Here is an 18,564-nt window from a genome sequence, read left to right as displayed (position 1 = left end):
GTACAAGCAGATTAATAAAAAAAAATAAAATATATATATATATATATATAATTATATGGCAAATAATATGTATGAAATAATTGTGCAAATATTAATTAATTAACCAAAGACTTTACATTTCTCCTTTGCAAAAATATTAATGTTTAACACACATCGTACGTTGCTGGCCAATAAGCTGTGGATACTAAACTAAACTAATCGTGATGTCAAGCAGCGGTCACAAAAAATGATGGTACTTGCATAGCAAAATATTTTTTGAGGTAGTATTTGATGTAAAAAATTAAAATTTAAAAAAGGGCTATTTTTATTGGGCTGTGGGACAAAAACAACTGTACTCCATGAATTCTGCCTAGCAACAAGTAGACCAGTTCCATTTACTGCAACCTAACCTCCATTTTTACATTTTTTTTAAAAATTACATCAAGTAAAATGAAGGCATCTCACCTTCCTGGTAGTTGTGAGCGCCGTCGGGAAGAGCCAGGAAAGGAAGGTACTTCCACTCCTCGGGCAGCATGTTGCTCTCATGACCCTCTTGCAGCATCAGCGGTGGGTAGGAAAACTCCACCTGGTGTGAAGAAGATGAAAGCATATTTGGGGTAACAAAATGTGAATCACAATTTTCTTGCTTAGCCAGTACAGCGTGAGTTGTCATTTACAAATAAATCAAGGAGTTTTTTTCAGATGTTTTTGTCAAGTCCAACTCCGCAGAAGTGGCAATTCACCTCCTGCCAGAGCACCAGATGTGCAGCAGAGAAGGTGTGAGAGGAGGACAGGTCCATGAAAAGACAATTAAAACGTGATAGCCAGCAGGGGATCACTGACTGCCATATCGCATGGCCTCCAGCAAGTCAGCTTGGACATCAACTCTATTTTTTTCCCTGTACAAGCAGACAGGTGGAAAACAGAGGCCACCAAAGATGTGTCGCATGCTTTCCCTTTTGTCATGCCTTTTGTCGAGGCAAAGTGCCACATAGCATGCAGAACAGGTTTACGGTGTGAATCAAGGCACAATCAGCATGTCTGATTGTACCAACAATGCAGGTGATCCAGACTGCCTGTGAATAAACACAAGTTTCCAGACGTGTTGTAGGTATGTTGCTAAAAACGCCATACTTATTTCCCGGCATGTATTATCACTACTCCTGTGCAGTGTCACATTATAGTCTCCTACCCCCAATTCTGAGTAAAACAGTGCATGAGGCAACACAAAAGCAGTGAACACCAAAGTGATGACATGAGCCATTAAATCATCAGATTGTGACGCTCCAGTGCATCCAAACAGGAAACACGGATGTTCGTAAATGTTGCTGGTCAGCTGGAAAGATGTGCAGGACGTCTTACGTAACCGCTGCAGAAACAGCTGATGCACCACCATTATCGTCAACAAGCACTGCATCTTGCCTCCACATAAACAACATGAAGCGGTTAGCAAGCTAAGCAGGAGGTTAGCGGACCTGGCAGCCCTTCTTGTGGTGAAACCCAACTACCACGATGTGGAGCACCGGTCCTCGTTGCTCGTCCATGTCCCCACAACCCTCCCGGGAGGTTCTCGCGATCCCGCAGTGTTTTGTAATTTGGTGCCCGGGTGTAAACACCGCGGCTAGCCGCTGTTTGGTCCACCGGCTCGATCGCAGTTGACAGCCCAGCAGAAACAACTACAGACTGCGTTTCACTTCCACTTAGAGCAAAAACGTAGACGACAGTGAGAGAGGTCACTGCGGTGCACTTCCGGTTCCACACCACACAAACGTCACGCTCGACGTATGTTATCCACGTGGAATTAACTTAACCGAGAGAGACGATTCTAGAACTAGTAGTGATTGTGTGGCTTATACGTTACATATCATTTCTATGTTTTTGTTGCTCCTATTAGTTTCGTTAACGATGTCCTCCACCCATCTAGTCAGTCTAACATAGAACAATCTTAGACCAAACCATGCACTCTTTGTTTTAGTCCAATAGAATATGGCGCAGAAACAGCCGAATCACGTGAAACACAGAGCGAAATTGTTCAGTATTCACATCGTTTTATATATATATATTTTTTTTACTAATACTACTATAAATAATACAGTGATATTGAAATTAGATTCAACCCGTAAATATGTGAGAGTCGTTGACAGAAAATCGCAATAGCGTTCGTCTTCCGCCTTTTAAGCCTGCGTCCTTCTTGACTCGATTGCTTCTGTCTGAGATTGCCTACATCAAACATGGCGGCTACGCAAACTACCAACCCCTCACAGTTACTGCCGTTGGGTTTGTACTGAAATTTATATATTGTGTAACATTGTTGTGCCTTTAGAAATGCCGAATGCAAACTAAAGGTATTTAAGGTGACAAGATAATATCAAAATTAGTTTTTCTAGCTAGCTAGCTAGCTAATGTAAGCGTCGTTCATTGTACGCAGGTTGTATGGCGGAAAAACTTTGATACATTTTTAAATGGAAATGGCCATGAGTGGATGCTGATTAACCCTAATTGTTGTAATTAAACTAAATAGAAATAACAAAGTTTAGGTATAGTTGTCTGAAGTGAAGCACTGAATGAGGTGCAGGACTAGACGTGACTAACGCAACATTATCATTAATCTGTCACAACACTAATTGCATGATAGTTCTGCACAACTACATTGACTGGGTCATGTTAGACCTAAACTTGTTGTTGAATACAGTTTAGAAACGTCTTTACACCACTATTACTGATATTATTACTTAATATTAACTTTACTTAATATTGTTTACTGTTTTAGTTAATCACTCCATTTCTTCTTCAGAGCTTGTGGACAAATGCATTGGTTCTCGAATCCACATCGTCATGAAGACAGACAAAGAAATCGTTGGCACTTTGCTGGGCTTCGATGACTTTGTCAGTATCCTTAAAAGGGAACAATGTTTATTATTATTATTATTAGTTTCCTCCCAAGGTAGTTGTCCTTATCTTGTCTTCCAGACATGGTCTTAGAAGATGTGACCGAATTGTAAGTAGTCTATTCCTGATTTATATTGTACTTTTCTTTGAAAATAAATCCTTGAATAAAACGTTTTTAAGTGAAATAACACCAGAGGGTCGCAGGATAACCAAACTGGATCAGATTCTGCTCAATGGCAACAACATCACCATGGTAACTAACACAGTCTTAAAACAGGTTGAAGAAAAAGGAATAAAATGTCATTTTCTGTCTCCTGTGCAGCTCATCCCAGGTGGAGAAGGCCCTGAAGTTTAACACTTGGATCTTCATTATTTTTTAATTTTTTTTAAGTTAGTGGTATATTTTTTGTGACATGAAGCACACATAACTTTGTTTTTGTTACAAATAAATGACAAATTGACAAAAGAGTTTCATTTATTGATGTGTTTTTGCACTGCTTGAATCTGGTTTGGCTGAACTACAAGCTGCTGAGGAATGGAGCAAGCCGGACCGGTTTCAGTACATGGATGGCTTCTCCTCGCCTTTAGGGTTGGTCACCTTCTCCATGTTCTTGTTCACCATATCGTAGAGTTCCACCTGAACAAAGCAAAACGGTGAAACAACTCTTGAAAATTGTTGCTCTTAATTTTGACTGACTTACGTAAAATCCACGCAGGTCCAGAACAATGACTCTGATTTCGGAGTAGATGGCCACGTCCTTCTCGTGGACGAGGGAGCGGTAGTCCATCTGGAAAGGAGAAGAGCTCAGCACTTCTGAAGTACTATCATAAGATGTTGAAACTCACCACATGAGTGTCTTTGGATGCTTTGGCAACGGCGTCTCCCCTCTCAGAGAAGTACCTGAATGCCACATGAGGGAAGACAGGTGAGTGCCAGCAAAACATAACAATTAGGCAGTTTTCACAAAGCCAAAAGAGGAGCTTACTTGTTGATGGTCGTCTGAAAAGTCTCCACTTTGGTCTTCATTGCTGCGATCCGCTCCAAGATTTTCTCCTGTGAGGGCAAACAAACTGTTTTGCAACTTGCTAAAGCCAGTCTTCGCACCTCGATGTGTGCAAACGTACCTGAATGGCGACGCCAAAGTCGTTGCCATCTTCTATTTTCGGGATAAGGTGCTGAATCCAACAGGTGACCTGCAGCCAGAAGAGGAAACTTAAGTTAGGAAGACCTGACCTGGTGATGCGTCCTTGATGCGACTCACAGCAATGATGGTCTCCCGCAGGCTGACAATCTCCGGTTTCAACCTCTCCGCAAGTGCCACAATCTTCTCATTCGCCTTGATGAAGCCACATTTGGGCTCTGAGGGAGAAAGGCAGCGCTCAAGCTTCATGAACCCTTTGTAATCCAGGGTCACATTTAGCGTGTTTAGGTACCCTTTTGTGTTTACCTTTTTATATTTCACCTTAAAAACTGCATCTTGCCTCGGTTTTTTTTTTTTTCAATACAACCTCAACAGTTATTTTTTCATAGACGACTGATACAAGGTCATGGATTCCTGAGAGTTAAATCATACTCTGTCACAGAGAGGTATTAAACAGGAATATCTTACTTTTCTTCTTCTTCTCCTTGTCTTCGTCCGTCTCCATGTCCTGCCAGTGAAAAACATATGATGAACTGATCAGTCAAACCATATTATTTTTTACAAGCAGCAAAATGTCACCTCGTCATCAGGGGACGGAGGGTCAGGTATGGGGATGTCAAGTGGAGCTTTTAGTGAAGACATGTCTGTAACACTGAGGTCTGTATCCTGGCAAGAGATGAATCATTACATTAATGACTTAACATTATATTTTGTTCTTAGTTTCTGAAAAGGGTTCACACTTGCACTCAGATATTCCAAAAGAAAATGCCATCTGCTGGGTTAATTACTTTGGCTATTTTGAAATTCTGCAATAGTTAGCTTAGATTTGGTCAAAAGCTTTTAAAATACACCTTTAAAGAACCATTATTTTAACACTGGTCCATGTAGCGTTCACATTTGAGCGCAAGTGAACCGAATCTCACGAGAGTTCACTTTAAAACAAACCGAGACCCATCTCTCAAGCATGTCGACTCGCGTGTTTGGTGCACGGTTTGGCTGATTGCGTTCACACAGATGGAAGTACTTTTTAACCAAACCAAACATGGCAAGTGCAAACGCACCCTAACTACTATTAGTACTTAATGACAAAGAGCTTGAATGTGTCGCTGACCCCGAGCAGAGCATCCAGCTGGACAATCTTGGTGGGAATTTGGATGGAGAAGAGATTGTGTGCCTGGAACAGAAGGAATGTTGCAAGTCATGGCTCACTTACAGCATGCAGCATAGTGATGCAATACAATAGTAATTAAATGTACATATTCAAAGAATGAAGATAATATTTGTCTAATTTTTAAAACAAACCTCATGATCCAAGGACTGGCGGTATTTTTCCACCTGCAAGCGATAAACAACAAAACATTTTTAAAACCGCTGACTCATGTTTCATTTCACTTTCGTTTTCTTTCAATAGACTGGCTTTCATTGCTTCATCTGTAACTGCTAACTACTCTGGTTATTTATTCCACTACTGATTTCAGAAACGCAATTAAAGCAAGTCAGTTGTTTTATGTCTTTGCTTTTAAGTAAGTCAAACTTACCAGAGCAGCACTTTCGCGACTTATTTTCAACACGGAGGCTTTAGACATCTCCACCACCAAGCGAGGTTTTCTTTTTTTAATTATCAAAACAAAGCCAGCAGAACTTACTAACACACCAATGCGTGAGTAGGAGGACGTCTTGTCTGTCTTTTATTTCCTTATTCAATCTTACTTTCGACTCTTGTCCTTGATGCACCTCCCACTATAACTGCCTCCTCGGCTGACACGATTTCATTTAACTCACACCTTCACCACAGACGTTCAGTTCTGATATATCCAAAAGAACAGGGCTAACATAAGTACAATTTCAGGAATTAAAACTTTTCTTCTTGAATATCAGACGCTCTGGCGTTCCTTAGATACTTTTACTTTGAAAATAAAAATAACTCCGGAAGTACTGTTAGGAGACCAACTTCCGCCTTCGTGCCACCTTCACTGCCACCATATCAAATCGAGGTCAGGAAAACGACTTTAAACCTTCATAAATGTTACCGCCATTTAAATTAAACTGTGTCGTTTGGGACGCGAGCGACTACATTTAAAAGTTGGATATGTTAAAGTGTAAACATACGCTTTGACTCTTCTTGTCGCACTAACTCCAAAGTTTTGTTTTCAGGATATAGTGCATCTGGCTATCTTTCGGTTCAAGCTAGTTTTGACTTGTAAACACTAATGAAGTCAAAGTAAAACCTGATCTTATTCATACAATTTTATTAGCTTATTGTGACATGTTGGCAAATGTGTTGCTGTTCTTCTGGTTTGGTCTTCCCCTGGTTGAAAAGTGAAACTTCATCGACGATAGTTCAAAGCTTGTGGAGAGGGTTGCATAAAGCTACTCCCAAGTTTCAGTTTTAGTGTTGTCCGCTGCTGTTGATACGTGGTGCATGCCTAAAACACCAACACACTGTAGCATACGACGCAACTGAACACTTGCCAAAGCTGTCTATTCATGATGTTTTGCAGTGAACAGCAACTTCCATTCACACCAGGATGGAGGAAGTCAGGAGGAGAGGACAAGGTCTCCTTACCTCAGGCTTGGCCCAGGATGTCAAGGCTGAAGTCCAGATGATGGCCACCTTCTTTCTGCCTCTGTCCCAGAAATACCATCACATCCAGGCAGAGACCATGCTGAGGGAAAACATGGCTGGAAGCAACAAAGCCGAGGTAAACATTTGACCCATGCATCCATTGTCCTAGCAGGTGCGCTGGAGCCCATCCCAGCTGACTCTAGGTGGGATGCGGGGTACGTCCTGGACTGGCTACCAGTCAATCACAAGACACATAAGCATTCACACTCACCTTCATTTGTACATCAGGTCTTGGAGTCATTGAGCAGACTGGTCAAGGCCTTGAGCATCTTGGAGAAGTACGGCTGCAACCTGACGAGCCCCGCCAGGCCCAAATACTGGCGCAGCGTCAAGCACAACAACCCGGTCTTCAAAACAACAGTGGACGCCATCCAGGTGAGTGGAACCGCAGGTGGTCTTCACGCCGGTGTCTTCAAAGCATTTTTTCTTCCTCGTAGGGCGGCCGGCGAGTCCTCTTTCTTTACGGTTACACCAACCAGCAGCAGGACGGTCTCGGTTTCCCTGATGAAGTCACCGAGCCGGATCGGGAAAAAGTGGCTATGGTGACGCTGGAGGTTATGACCTTACGTTTGGAGTTAGACATGCTCATAAAGGTTTGGTGTGTTTTTTTGTTTTTTTTTCCTCAAAGAGTACATGTCGTTGTCGTGCAATGAATACACCGTCTTATTTATTGATGTTTAGGGGACACACCCACACCAGGAAGTCTTCAAAGACATTGTCCCGTTTGTCGTCCAACAGGTCTGCACCAACCCCTCTTATTGACTTCAACATGTAGACTGAAGTTGCGCTGATTTTTTAAAAAAAAATTTGTGCCAGGGTACGACGGCAACGGACGCGAAGGTGATCTCACCGGAAGGGAAGAAGCCTGAATGCAAGCCACCAGCTCCGCCTGTGCTGCCCAAACCCAAACCAGCCCTCATACAACCTCAGAAAACGACATCGCGTGAGTGGCCCAACACACTTTTGTAACAGTTTTGACTCTTTTGGAGGGTTAGTTGAAATCTGTCCACCAGAGGGCGCTGCTGCTCTTCTTGAGTTCAGGTGTCTGTCGAAATGATTTTCTCGGGCCAGAACTTTGCTGCATTAATTCTAAAAGAAAAAACTAGGTGACAATGAACGTTTCTCAGCACTTTATTGTTCTGACACAGGCACACAGCGTGCATTGCGATATTAGCACCCCAGTTAGGCTAACAGCAAAGTTTATTCACTTAAAAAAAAAAAGTGAGGTGCATGGTACTACGATATCACCTTAATGCAAAACCGGCTGCTGCGAGCGCAGAGCTCACGGCGTTCAGAGCCAAGATAGATAAGTACGCTCATGTCTGACAAGATTCAAGATTCAAGAGTTTTATTGTCATATGCACAGTAAAACAGGTAGTTCTGCTTTGCAATGAAATTCAGTGAACAAGCTCGCTGGAGAAATATTTTCAAGACAATGAAAGCGCTTGAGTTTACAAAAACATTCAATGCCTTTGTTGTTCCTCTGTTAAAAGTTGTCGTAATCTCTGTCTAAGTCATAGCCTGATGGAAAATCAATACAGTCATTCCTTGTTTATCGCAGTTAATTGGTTCCAAACCCAACCGTGATAAGTGAATTTCCACGATTCCTTATCTATAAATGAAATATTTTTGTAGTTGGAGGATAGAAAACCTGTTTACGACCTTCTAAATATAGTTTTTAACATTATCAGAGCCCTGATTATTAGAGAAATGCAGTAACACCCCTATAGTCATCTTTTACACATATTACTCAGTGTAATATACATAAAAGACAGAAAATAAGCCATCGAAGACATAAATAAGACAGAATATAGACTCACACATTAGCATTGGGTGAGTCGCATTATACTTCCTGTGGTGGCCTCTAGTGACTACCAGTGTAGAATACTACATATGAATACCGGTATGTATTTGAATGTGTTGTCTGAATGTCTTATTTGTATTTTAGTTCATTAATCCATATTTATGCCAGAAATATGTAAAATTTGCTTAAATATGCATACTTTTTGACTAATGATAACCCAAATGTCGTCCCAAAGTCGGATAAGCGTACCCCCAACGTTCAATTCAACCCATTCATACAGAAGGATGCCAACATCAAACTGGAATAAAAATAAATATGTAGGATGATTATTTATCTTTTTTTATCTATTTATCAATGCTCATGTGAAACTTGACAAAATGTGACAATGCAAAAATACACCTTTTTTTACGCGGGGTTACTATGAAATTATTTCAATTTTAATTCAGATAAAAAGGCTTATGTTTCTTAAGTGTCCAGGAGTAGGGGGTACATGGCTTCAGGTCAAATGTCTGAAGGAGTATGCCACTGTAAAAAGTTTGGGAACCACTGGTGATTTCGGTTTTCCTGACCCTGAATACGGTTGATGTTTTTTGTAGCAAGTCAGTGCAATCTGTGTGGAGGCTCAGCAGCTCTAGTTTGCCCCTCATGTGACAACCAGGCCTTTTGCGACGCGTGTGATGACCTCTTTCACCGCCATCCTGCCAGGACCAACCACATTCGAGACAGAGGACTGAAAGCAATGCAGGGTATGTCAAATTAGATTCCACTTGGTGAGCTCCTCCCTGAAGGCATCTCTCCTGGCTTTTGTCCTCTCTAAAGATATGTGTACCATCTGTGGCGTGTCTCCCGTCCACGCTCAGTGCTCCACGTGTGTGCAGAGGTTGTGTGTGAAGTGCGACGGCCTCTTTCACTCGCACCCCGAGCGCAAAGGCCACAGCAGGACGGCGGTCACACCTGCCCAGAAGACGAGCAGGTGAGATCTGCACACCTGTTTTGTATTACAAAAGCCCTGCATCAAACTGTGCAGTAAAGCAGCAAACTTTGTTGCGTTCAGCATGTCTTCATCTGCATGGCCATGCATCCACTGCGCCACGGTCAACAAGCCGCTAGACACCGTCTGTGCCACTTGTAAACGCAGCCCTGTGTCACCCAATGCAGGTGAGACCACCTTCTTTGTCGCTTGTGTCTCAATTGTGGGGTGTCAGATGACAGTAGTCTGCTGTGGTCTTTGTGTTCGCAGAGTGGCGGTGTAAGAGCTGCACGGTCATCAACCAGGGAAGCAGCATCCTCTGCGAGGTGTGCGAGCGCCCCCGTCTGGCCCCTCGCCCATCTGTCACCCCAGTGCATCCAGGTCCTGGTTCTGGTTCCGGCACCAAAGTTCAGGTTGGTTGGTGGCCGGTCTGTGTTTGGACATTGTTATATGACGCTGTGTTTCTTGAAAAGTGTACGTGCCAAGCAAAGGCGGGAATTAGACACAGAATATTTTTTATTTTAAGACTCTCATCTCAGTGGTACATGTTGTTCCTTTCATTTCTGCAGCACTTTTAGGCAGCAAACACTTTGGGTCGGACACTGCTGTTAATTGACCTCACAATATTCACATTTTTTTCTCCCTGGCCTCAGTGGACCTGTCAGTTCTGCACCTTCGTCAACACAGAGTCCACGGCGACGTGCGAAATGTGCGGCTCTCCGGGTAAAGACCCGGGCGGACCACCGCCCGGACCAGCAAAGATCTCGCCCTCCGGTGTGAAGCCCCAGCCGAAGCCCAGAGTCGGCTTGGAGCTGAAGAGGCAGGAGCGCATGAGGGACGATGGACTCAAGCTCATCCGCCAGATCAAAGTAGCCGTCCATCACCTCCTGAAGGGTCTCGCCTCATTAAGGTGGCGTCTAACGCAGCCTCTCGTCTACAGGAAGCAGAGAAGCGAGGCATCAGCCCCGAGGAAGTGTACGCCGCCATCCGCATGTGCGACGGCAGCAGCACTGACCCGTACCATTGGCAGGCGTCAGAACTGCCCCACCTGCTGGACGAAATCTGCGCCATGGCAGCTTCCGTTCATGCAAGCGTTGCCGGCACCAACGGGGACAGCATGAAGCTGTCCCGAGCCGAGGCCAAGATGGCCTGGCTGGCGACAGGGGGCGACACAGAGCGGGCGGCGAGACAGCTGCTGAGAGATCGACAGGTTAAGGTTTGGACCCCCTTTCTAACAATTTTTTTTTTGTGCTTAAGCTTGTGCTTAATTAATATATTAAATACCTGTATATTATTATTTTTTTGTATTGTACGTGCATTTATACATGCAATCATATTTACAGTCGTCCCTCGCCACATCGCTGTTCGAATTTCACGGCTTCATTCTATAATGTTTTTTCAAAAATATATTAATAAATTATGCTGTTTTGTGGTTTAATTATTATTAGTCCAAAATATGGATCCATCCATCCATTTTCTTTGACGCTTATCCTCATTAGGGTCGTGGGGGTATGCTGGAGCCTATCCCAGCTGACTGGCGGGGTACACCCTGGACTGGTCGCCAGCCAATCACAGGGCACATATAGACAATTATTCACACTCACATTCATTCCTATGGACAATTTAGAGTAGCCAATTAACCTAAGATGCATGTTTTTGGAAAGTGGGAGGAAACCGGAGTACCCAGAGAAAACCCACGCATGCACGGGGAGAACATGCAAACTCCAGACAGAGATAAAAAAGTATGCATATTGAGGCAAATTTTACATATTTACATATTGCCTAAATTAAACATTTTCAAGCATAAAAATGGCTAAATTAAGTAAAATACAATATACAGTGTAAGGCATTCAAATGATGCATTCAAAGAGGCGATGCTATGTAGTATTCTACACTGGTCACTAGGTGTCAGTATTGTTACTGTAATGTTTGGTGAGACACACAAGCACCAGACTTTGCCGGAACAACAGGCTTTTATTACAGATGTGAATTACCCGAGAACAGACACAATAATGATAACATAATAATAATCATAATAATAACACTGGGCACTGTTGCAGCCCTAATCCACTCCATGCTAAAACTCAACTCTGAACCTACACTGTCACTTTCTGTCCTCCACTCGTACACACAGGCATCTTATTTATGTTTTGAATGGCTTATTTTCTCTAATTATGTTTGCTATATTGGGTAAAGTGTAAAGGTGACTATAGGGGTGTTATTTCATTTTTAGAGGGCTCTAATGTGAGAACCATATATAAACCATGTGAATCCAATTATTCCGTTACAGAGATTCTGATACTTTTTTTAATATTAATGATGTTCAGGGGAGCCCCTTGCATTCGTAGTACACCTATTCATTCAAGTCGAGGATACACCAAGATACGTTGCCAAAGTAGTGACACAAAGTAGCATACATACTGACGTTCCCAGGAATTCTTGTGCATTGGTGAGGGGGCTGCATCTGTTGAGCATCTTGGAGTGGCGGCCTTGAAAGATAAGAGCGTTTTTGTGAGCAGAAATGTGGGAGGGGATGGGCCGCCTCAACAAAACATCCGGGGGAGATTTGTGAGGCTTTTGTAAAGTAAATCTTCCAAGACAGGGTTGTCCAAATGCCATTTGCACCAAGCAAAAACGACAATTTGTATTAAGAAATAATTCCTGGTTAATGTGAATTCTTTTTTAATAACAATTTTAGATGATGGACTACTTAAAAATAAATTTTAAAAAAGTAGTTTGATTTGCATTTTCTTATTACTCTTGAATACCCAAAGCAAGGTGTGGTATAAACAGTATGTAGGGTGTTTTTTCATAACTCTTTTCTTTTTAGTTTGGCCTGAATGAGCCGCCTTAATGTTCTGATGCGGGCACTGTTTAATATTTGAAAAACTCAGATAAAAATTAAAAAATAACGGCCAATAAAAAAACGTGCTGCAGGCCGCAAATGGATACCATTTGTCTTGAAGCGAACTTCATCGCTGGTCTTTCTCAATACATTCTGCGTTGAAATGTGAAAACCACTAGTCTCCTTTAGCCTTTCTTGCGTAAATCTGCCTGGAGAAACGCTAGGCTGATTTGCTTATCAAGGTCCATGAAGGAGTACCACACCAGACGCAAATGGTCAAATACCAAACCCATAATCCTTTGCGTTCATCCATTCATAACATTTACCTCGCTAACAACAAAATGCTGATGGTGGTGGTGCCTCCACAGATGAAGGAGCTCCACTCTTTGGGCTTCAGGGATGTGTCACAGTGCGAGGAGGCCCTGCGTCAGAGCGGTGGTGAGCTGAAGGGTGCCCTGTCCGTGCTGCAGCGTCCCCTCCTTGACCCCTTCCACAAGCGCATGTGGAGTGAGCAGCCTGAGCCGCCCATCGACCCCAAACACCCCGACAAAGAGGTTAGATGCGACTGCGCTTCTAAAATCCATTGTTTGTTTCATTCCCTGCCCTTACTGTATCATCCACCCTCAACAGAGGATGTGCCGCCGTCTCCTGGCGCTGTACGACTTGCCCAGCTGGGGGCGCTGCGAGCTCACCCTGTCGCTGCTGCAGGAGCCCGGGGTGGCGTACACCCTGGAGGACGTGGTGCAAGCTGTGCGGGAGTCGCATGACCGCGACTTCATCAGACGCGTCCTCAACAATGAGTGTCCATGCTGCCTCAGTATCTTCCCTCACAGCAAGGTCAGCATTATATAATGGGATGTCGTCCCTAAAGGGGCATGAAGTGTGAACACATCTGGTTTTGCGTAGATGCAGTCATTGACTTCGTGTCAGTGCTCGGTGTGCCAGGAGTGCTTCACGCAGCACTTCACCATCACGGTGCGGGACAAACACATTCGCGACATGGTGTGTCCCATCTGCCGCGAGCCGGATATCAACGACCCTGAGCAGCTGGACAGCTACTTCTCTACGCTGGACATCCAGGTGAGACCACTGACTTGAGGCACTGCGGACCACACATAAAACTGTGACACTCCTCTGCAGCTGAGGGAGTGTTTGACTGCTGACGTCTATGAGCTCTTCCACAAAAAACTGACGGAGCACGCTCTGATGAAGGACCCCAAGTTCTTGTGGTGCTGCCATGTGAGTCACATCAGTTTTAACCAGAACAAAAACCTCTACAGTGGTATGAAAAAGTATCTGAACCTTTTGGAATTTCTCACATTTCTGCATAAAATCACCATCAAATGTGACCTGATCTTTGTCAAAATCACTCAGATGAAAAAACAGTGTCTGCTTTAACTAAAACCACCCAAACATTTATAGTTTTTCATATTTTAATGAGGATAGCATGCAAGCAATGACAGAAGGGGGAGGAATAAGTAACTGAACCATTTGCCTAAGGAGACTTAAAGAGCAATTGAAACCAATTTTTACCAAACAATTCAAGTCAGGTGTGTGCCCAATCACTGATGAGTGGTTTAAAGCTGCCCTGCCCACTATAAAACACACACCTGGTAAGAATTGTGTTGATGAGAAGCATTGTCTTATGTGCACCATGGCTTGCTCAAAAGAGCTGTCTGAAGACCCACGATCAAGAATTGTTGATTTGATTAAAGCTGGGAAAGGATACAAAGCCATCTCTAAAAGTCTGGATGTTCCTCAATCGACAGTCAGAGAAGTTGTCTACAAATGGAGAGAGTTTGATACTGTTGCTTCTGGCCGTCCACCCAAGTTGATGCCAAGAGTTCAGCGTAGAATACTCGGAGAGGTAAAAAAAGAACCCTAGAGTGTCGGCTAATAACTTAAAGAAATCACTGGCACAGTCCAATATCTCTGTGCACACATCAACTATATGTAAAACAATGGCCCAGAATGGTGTTCATGGGAGGACTCCATGGAGAAAGCCACTGCTGTCTAAAAAAAAAACAAACATTGTTGCTCGTTTGTTCGCAAAAAGGCACTTGGACACTCCGCAGAAGTTTTGGCAAAAATATTTTGTGGACTGATGAAACCAAAGTTTAATTATTTGGGAGGAACACACAACGTCATGTGTGGAGGAAAAATGGAACAGCTCACCAACATCAACACCTTATCACCACCGTGAAGTATGGTGGAGGGGGCATCTTGGTTTGGGGCTGTTTTGCTGCCTCAGGGCCTGGACAACTTGCAATCATTAATGGAAAAATGAATTCAAAAGTTTATCAGGATGTTTTGCAGGAAAACCTGAGCCCGTCTGTCAGACAGTTGACGCTAAGAAGAGGATGGATGCTGCAACAAGACAATGATCCAAAACACGGAAGCAAATCAACTTCAGAATGGTTTGAGAAGAACAAAATACATATTCTGGAGTGGCCAAGTCAAAGTCCAGACTTGATCCCCATTGAGATGCTGTGGCATGACCTCAAGACAGCGATTCATGCCAGGAATCTGAACTACAGCAGTTTTGTAGAGAAGAATGGGCCAAGATTAGTCCTGATCGATGTGCCAGACTGATCTGCAGCTACAGGAAGCGTCTGGTTGAAGTTATTGCTGCCAAAGGGGGGGGGGGCACAAAATATTAAATGTGATGGTTCAGTTACTTATTCCTCCCCCTTCTGTCATTGTTTGCATTCTATCATTAAAAGATGAAAACTTATAAATGTTTGGGTGGTTTTAAAGCAGACACTTTTTTTCATCTGTGTGCTTTTGACAAAGATCAGATCACATTTGGTGATTTTTATGCAGAAATGTGAGAAATTCCAAAAGGTTCAGATACTTTTAATACCACTGTATGCATGTGTCCTTATATTTGTAGATTTCAGTCTCTTTATGTTAATCTGTGTTTTTATGCATGTAAAGGGTATTTCATTGTCATGTATAATTGTGCCCGTCTCAGTGCACGTCAGGCTTCATCAATGAAGGAGACCAGCTGAAGGTCACCTGCCTGTCTTGCCGCAAGAGTTTCTGCGCTCAGTGCAAGAAACCTGTGAGGCAAAACACAGACCTTCTGACTTTTTTGTTTGTTTTTAAGTGGTAGACTTTTTAGCTGACTTGCTGTGTGTTGTCAGTGGGAGCCTCAGCACCAGGATCTGTCCTGCGAGCAATTCCAGCAGTGGAAGAGGGACAACGACCCGGAGTACCAGAGGCAGGGCCTGGCCGGCTACCTGAGAGACAACGGCATCAGTGAGTGTCAATGTTGTCCTAAATTTCTTTTCATGTTGCTACCATTGCACCTTTTTGGCTTGGGAGACAAAGGGAGACCACCTTGCCCCTCATCAGGAATACAGGCAGGACCCAAAAACAGCATAAAACGATACTTTTCCAAAGGGTTTATTTGCAGTAAATTTCATTAGATGAGGCGAGGCTGTTGTAAAATCTGACTGGTCAATTTTCTGTTGTGACATCTCCAAACTTGACCCAAAAACAGCACTTGTCACAGGGGTACATTTTCAGCAAATATTGTACATTTCGAGGGGGAGGTGGAGAGGCAGGCCAACAGCAGAAAACTTTTGAGAGGGCTCAACTATCAAAAGTCAATGTTGACTTGACAGTCCTCTTGTTTCCAGCCTGTCCTCACTGCCGCTTCCAGTATGCACTGACAAAAGGCGGCTGCATGCACTTCAGCTGCTTCCAGTGCAGGTACCAGTTCTGCAGCGGCTGCAACAACCCTTACTACAAGGTGGGTCCACCTGACACACAGTTGATTGTAATATGATCAGTAGCATGAGCTAAAAATGAGCCATCGGGGTGCAGATGTGTTGCAGGACAGAGCAGTGCAGCTACACGGGCCTTCACGCCCACCATCCTCGCGACTGCCTCTTCTACCTGCGAGACTGGGAGGCGGCCAGACTGCAAGCACTGCTACAAGTACGTACAGGTGGTCCTTGTTTTACATTTCATAGTTACGAACTCCCATCAATCAATGTACAAAAAGAAAAATGAATTGGTTAGGTGTGTGCTCTGGATTAATACGTCGGGTGTAATCCCGAGTCGCATTGCTACATTGAGCAAGGACAACATTGTTCTTGTTCTTTTTAGTTAACTCATGAGTTAGAATCTTCTGGGTGCAGTGGAACAAAGGAAAATGAGAAGTGAAATGAGACATGACTAAGAAGTTCAGAAAGTGAAGAAATCAACACTGGCTGCATGCCCGGTGTCCAAGCCGTTTAAAAGCTGCAATCAAGGGAAAAGACTTCGTCCTCCCAATAAGCCTGTCTCTCCCTCCCTTGCAACGCGCCTTCTGACAAGTTCTTGCTTTTTTTGACTTTCAATAATTTTTTTTTATTACTGTATTATATGTCCATGTGTTGTTCGGTGTACAGTGTGAGTGACTTGGTGTTCATTTAGGTAGACGTTCCAACTTACACTAAATCTTGACTTACACCGCATAGGAACAGAACTCGTTGGTAGACAGAGGACCACCTGTAACTGTTTGTCTTTGTTGCTTTTTGATGTTTGTCGTCTTGCTGATCTGGTTTTGCTTGTCAGAGGAGTGGCGTGGACTTCAACACAGAGCCTTCTAATGGACAGCAGGCAGGTGAGAGCAACCCACTGTTCTCATATTTGCTCACTGTCGCCTCCAGATGAGCAAAGCGGTATCACGGCACTACGTTCAACTTTTTGCGATCACTTCTGCGTCTGCTCTTGTGTGTGTGTGTGTGTGTGTGTGTGTGTGATGCAGATACATGTGGCGTGATGGAACAGAAAGACGGAGGTCAGCAGATCGATTCACCGTGTGGCGTCCAAACTCAGCCAGGGCGGGCCGGACTCTGCGAGTTAGTTTTTTTTTTTTGTCAGTGGGCTAATTGAGTTCCACCTTTTACTACACTGAGGGTTGACAAGATCTGTACTAAGTGGCTCTGTTGTTTGCAGGAAGCACTACAGAGAGTACCTTGTGAGTCTGATTAACGCCCACTCCATAGACCCCGCCCCTCTCTACGACGCTCATGACCTGGTCCGAGCCTGTGAAAGGTACCAGGTGGACACGGAGCGGGTAGAGGGTGAGGACGACAGCGCTTACCACGTTCGTCTGCTCAAGGTGAAACACGTCAGTTTTGTATTGGTCAACATGACAGCAGGGCTGTTCAACTCAAATGTTCCGAGCGGCATATTTTCCAAAATTTAATTTGATGGACTTCTCCCATCACTATCTTTGATTACTCTGCTGTTTTTAAGTACCTCCAACAAAAGCATTGTTCAGACATCCTCCATATACCAGGAGCACTCTGCTGTGTTTTTTTTAAGGACCTACTGCAATTGATGTGAACAATTTTTCCCATTTACAGAAAGATTCCCTGACTCGTGTTTCACTAAAAATGGATCGTCTCTTACAGAAACTGATGGAGGTTCCCCTCGGTGAAAAGGTTCCCCGAAACAAATGAAGAAGCCAAGCTGACACATGCAGAGGGCTGTATTGCAAGGAGATAAAGCTGTTCTATCCTGTTAGGTTTTATCCCAGTGGTTCTCAAACTTTCTGTAGCCAAGTACCACCTGAAAAATCTTAAGCATTGCAAGTACCACCATTTTTGCAACCTCCTTCACGTCACAGTTTAGCTAGGAACATGTGGCTTGGGCCTGTGAGGTGAATTTAACATGTAACATAGAAATTCTATTTCATCAAAGAACATTTTATCTGAGTTCTATTTTAGCAAATATCCATCCATCCATTTTCTATGCTGCTTGTGGGGAGGTATGCTGGAGCCTATTCCAGTTGACTTTGGGCGAGAGGTAGGGTACACCCTGGACTGGTTGCCAGCCAATCGCAGGGCACATTAAGACAACCATTCACACTCACTTTCATACTTATGAGTAATTTAGAGTCTTCAATTAACCTAATATGCATATTTAATATGGGAGGAAAGCAGGAGAAAACCCACGCACCCTAATTCCACACAGATGCCCAAATGGAGATTCGAACCCAGATCTTCCCGATCTGACTGTGTGGCCAACGTACTGTTTAATAAATTGTATTTATAAAATTATTTCATATGAGTACATTATCCATTTTAGTATTTATTGGGGGAAAAAGTGTCTAAATGGAGCCTGTGTACTACCTGTGGTACTTATACCACAGTTTCAGAATCGCTGTTTTCCTAGTGTGTGTGTGTGCGTGCGCGCTTTATTTTTGTTTCTCCTTTTACTTGAATGCTTAACGGTTTAATGTCAATTTCATGGTCTTAGGTTTGGTGCTGGTGAAAAGCAATAAACATTTACTCCCATTCACATTTCTTC

The 18,564-nt window shown here is 43.5% G+C and overlaps 4 protein-coding genes across 8 annotated transcripts in view; 2 read left to right on the top strand and 2 right to left on the bottom strand.

Moving 5' to 3' along the window:
- The window catches only part of avl9 (AVL9 homolog (S. cerevisiase)), an 8,119-nt gene extending 5,986 nt beyond the window's left edge, over positions 1-2,133 (bottom strand). Inside the window, exons 1-2 of one of the 4 annotated variants that reach the window (XM_054765613.1) lie at positions 657-2,132; positions 445-565 (exon numbers count right to left, since the gene is read on the bottom strand). In XM_054765613.1, coding sequence (XP_054621588.1) covers positions 445-541 — 97 coding nt within the window. In that variant the 5' untranslated portion in view covers positions 542-565; positions 657-2,132. Of the gene's footprint in view, positions 1-444 lie in introns of all 4 variants that reach the window. The other 3 variants (XM_054765611.1, XM_054765612.1, XM_054765610.1) reach the window with 3 other exon arrangements.
- Positions 2,036-3,334, top strand: lsm5 (LSM5 homolog, U6 small nuclear RNA and mRNA degradation associated). Its single transcript, XM_054765637.1, has 5 exons — positions 2,036-2,256; positions 2,774-2,869; positions 2,950-2,977; positions 3,049-3,121; positions 3,191-3,334. The coding sequence occupies exons 1-5, from the start codon at positions 2,211-2,213 to the stop codon at positions 3,221-3,223; spliced, it is 276 nt and encodes a 91-aa protein (XP_054621612.1). The 5' UTR covers positions 2,036-2,210; the 3' UTR covers positions 3,224-3,334.
- psme2 (proteasome activator subunit 2) lies at positions 3,326-5,897 on the bottom strand. Its single transcript, XM_054765628.1, has 11 exons — positions 5,549-5,897; positions 5,313-5,345; positions 5,122-5,184; positions 4,590-4,676; positions 4,479-4,518; positions 4,131-4,228; positions 3,994-4,062; positions 3,855-3,922; positions 3,715-3,769; positions 3,570-3,656; positions 3,326-3,505 (listed from the first exon to the last, which is right to left on the bottom strand). The coding sequence occupies exons 1-11, from the start codon at positions 5,594-5,596 to the stop codon at positions 3,425-3,427; spliced, it is 729 nt and encodes a 242-aa protein (XP_054621603.1). The 5' UTR covers positions 5,597-5,897; the 3' UTR covers positions 3,326-3,424.
- Positions 5,760-18,564, top strand: LOC129174045 (E3 ubiquitin-protein ligase RNF31-like). 2 transcript variants are annotated; one of them, XM_054765607.1, is made up of 24 exons: positions 5,760-6,004; positions 6,512-6,712; positions 6,865-7,011; positions 7,074-7,229; positions 7,318-7,374; positions 7,453-7,579; positions 9,037-9,186; positions 9,260-9,413; positions 9,495-9,598; positions 9,681-9,823; positions 10,064-10,279; positions 10,351-10,626; positions 12,624-12,809; positions 12,886-13,092; positions 13,162-13,335; positions 13,396-13,494; positions 15,230-15,319; positions 15,402-15,516; positions 15,900-16,012; positions 16,087-16,200; positions 16,822-16,870; positions 17,015-17,108; positions 17,206-17,371; positions 17,667-18,562. In XM_054765607.1, the coding sequence occupies exons 2-24, from the start codon at positions 6,539-6,541 to the stop codon at positions 17,712-17,714; spliced, it is 3,159 nt and encodes a 1,052-aa protein (XP_054621582.1). In that variant the 5' UTR covers positions 5,760-6,004; positions 6,512-6,538; the 3' UTR covers positions 17,715-18,562. The 2 variants fall into 2 exon arrangements, with proteins under 2 accessions (XP_054621582.1, XP_054621583.1); XM_054765608.1 differs by lacking the exons at positions 5,760-6,004; positions 6,512-6,712 and having other exon boundaries at positions 6,879-7,011; positions 7,055-7,229; positions 17,667-18,564.

Source organism: Dunckerocampus dactyliophorus, chromosome 21 (genome assembly GCF_027744805.1).
Source record: "Dunckerocampus dactyliophorus isolate RoL2022-P2 chromosome 21, RoL_Ddac_1.1, whole genome shotgun sequence".
Lineage (NCBI taxonomy): Eukaryota > Metazoa > Chordata > Actinopteri > Syngnathiformes > Syngnathidae > Dunckerocampus > Dunckerocampus dactyliophorus.
Note: the sequence above shows the minus strand (reverse complement) of the source record. Positions and strands in the feature narration are given on the sequence as shown.

Bases quoted from the DNA above. Each gene is read 5' to 3' on its own strand.
- lsm5 (XM_054765637.1), top strand. From the start codon at position 2,211: ATGGCGGCTACGCAAACTACCAACCCCTCACAGTTACTGCCGTTGG. The intron at 2,870-2,949 runs GTATCCTTAAAA...CTTGTCTTCCAG, and splicing joins GGGCTTCGATGACTTTGTCA to ACATGGTCTTAGAAGATGTG. The intron at 3,122-3,190 runs GTAACTAACACA...TCTCCTGTGCAG, and splicing joins ATGGCAACAACATCACCATG to CTCATCCCAGGTGGAGAAGG.
- psme2 (XM_054765628.1), bottom strand. From the start codon at position 5,596: ATGTCTAAAGCCTCCGTGTTGAAAATAAGTCGCGAAAGTGCTGCTCTG. The intron at 5,185-5,312 runs GTTTGTTTTAAA...CTTCTGTTCCAG, and splicing joins GCCAGTCCTTGGATCATGAG to GCACACAATCTCTTCTCCAT. The intron at 3,657-3,714 runs GTGAGTTTCAAC...TCTCCTTTCCAG, and splicing joins CATCCAAAGACACTCATGTG to ATGGACTACCGCTCCCTCGT.
- LOC129174045 (XM_054765607.1), top strand. From the start codon at position 6,539: ATGGAGGAAGTCAGGAGGAGAGGACAAGGTCTCCTTACCTCAGGCTTG. The intron at 7,230-7,317 runs GTTTGGTGTGTT...ATTGATGTTTAG, and splicing joins AGTTAGACATGCTCATAAAG to GGGACACACCCACACCAGGA. The intron at 7,375-7,452 runs GTCTGCACCAAC...AATTTGTGCCAG, and splicing joins TCCCGTTTGTCGTCCAACAG to GGTACGACGGCAACGGACGC.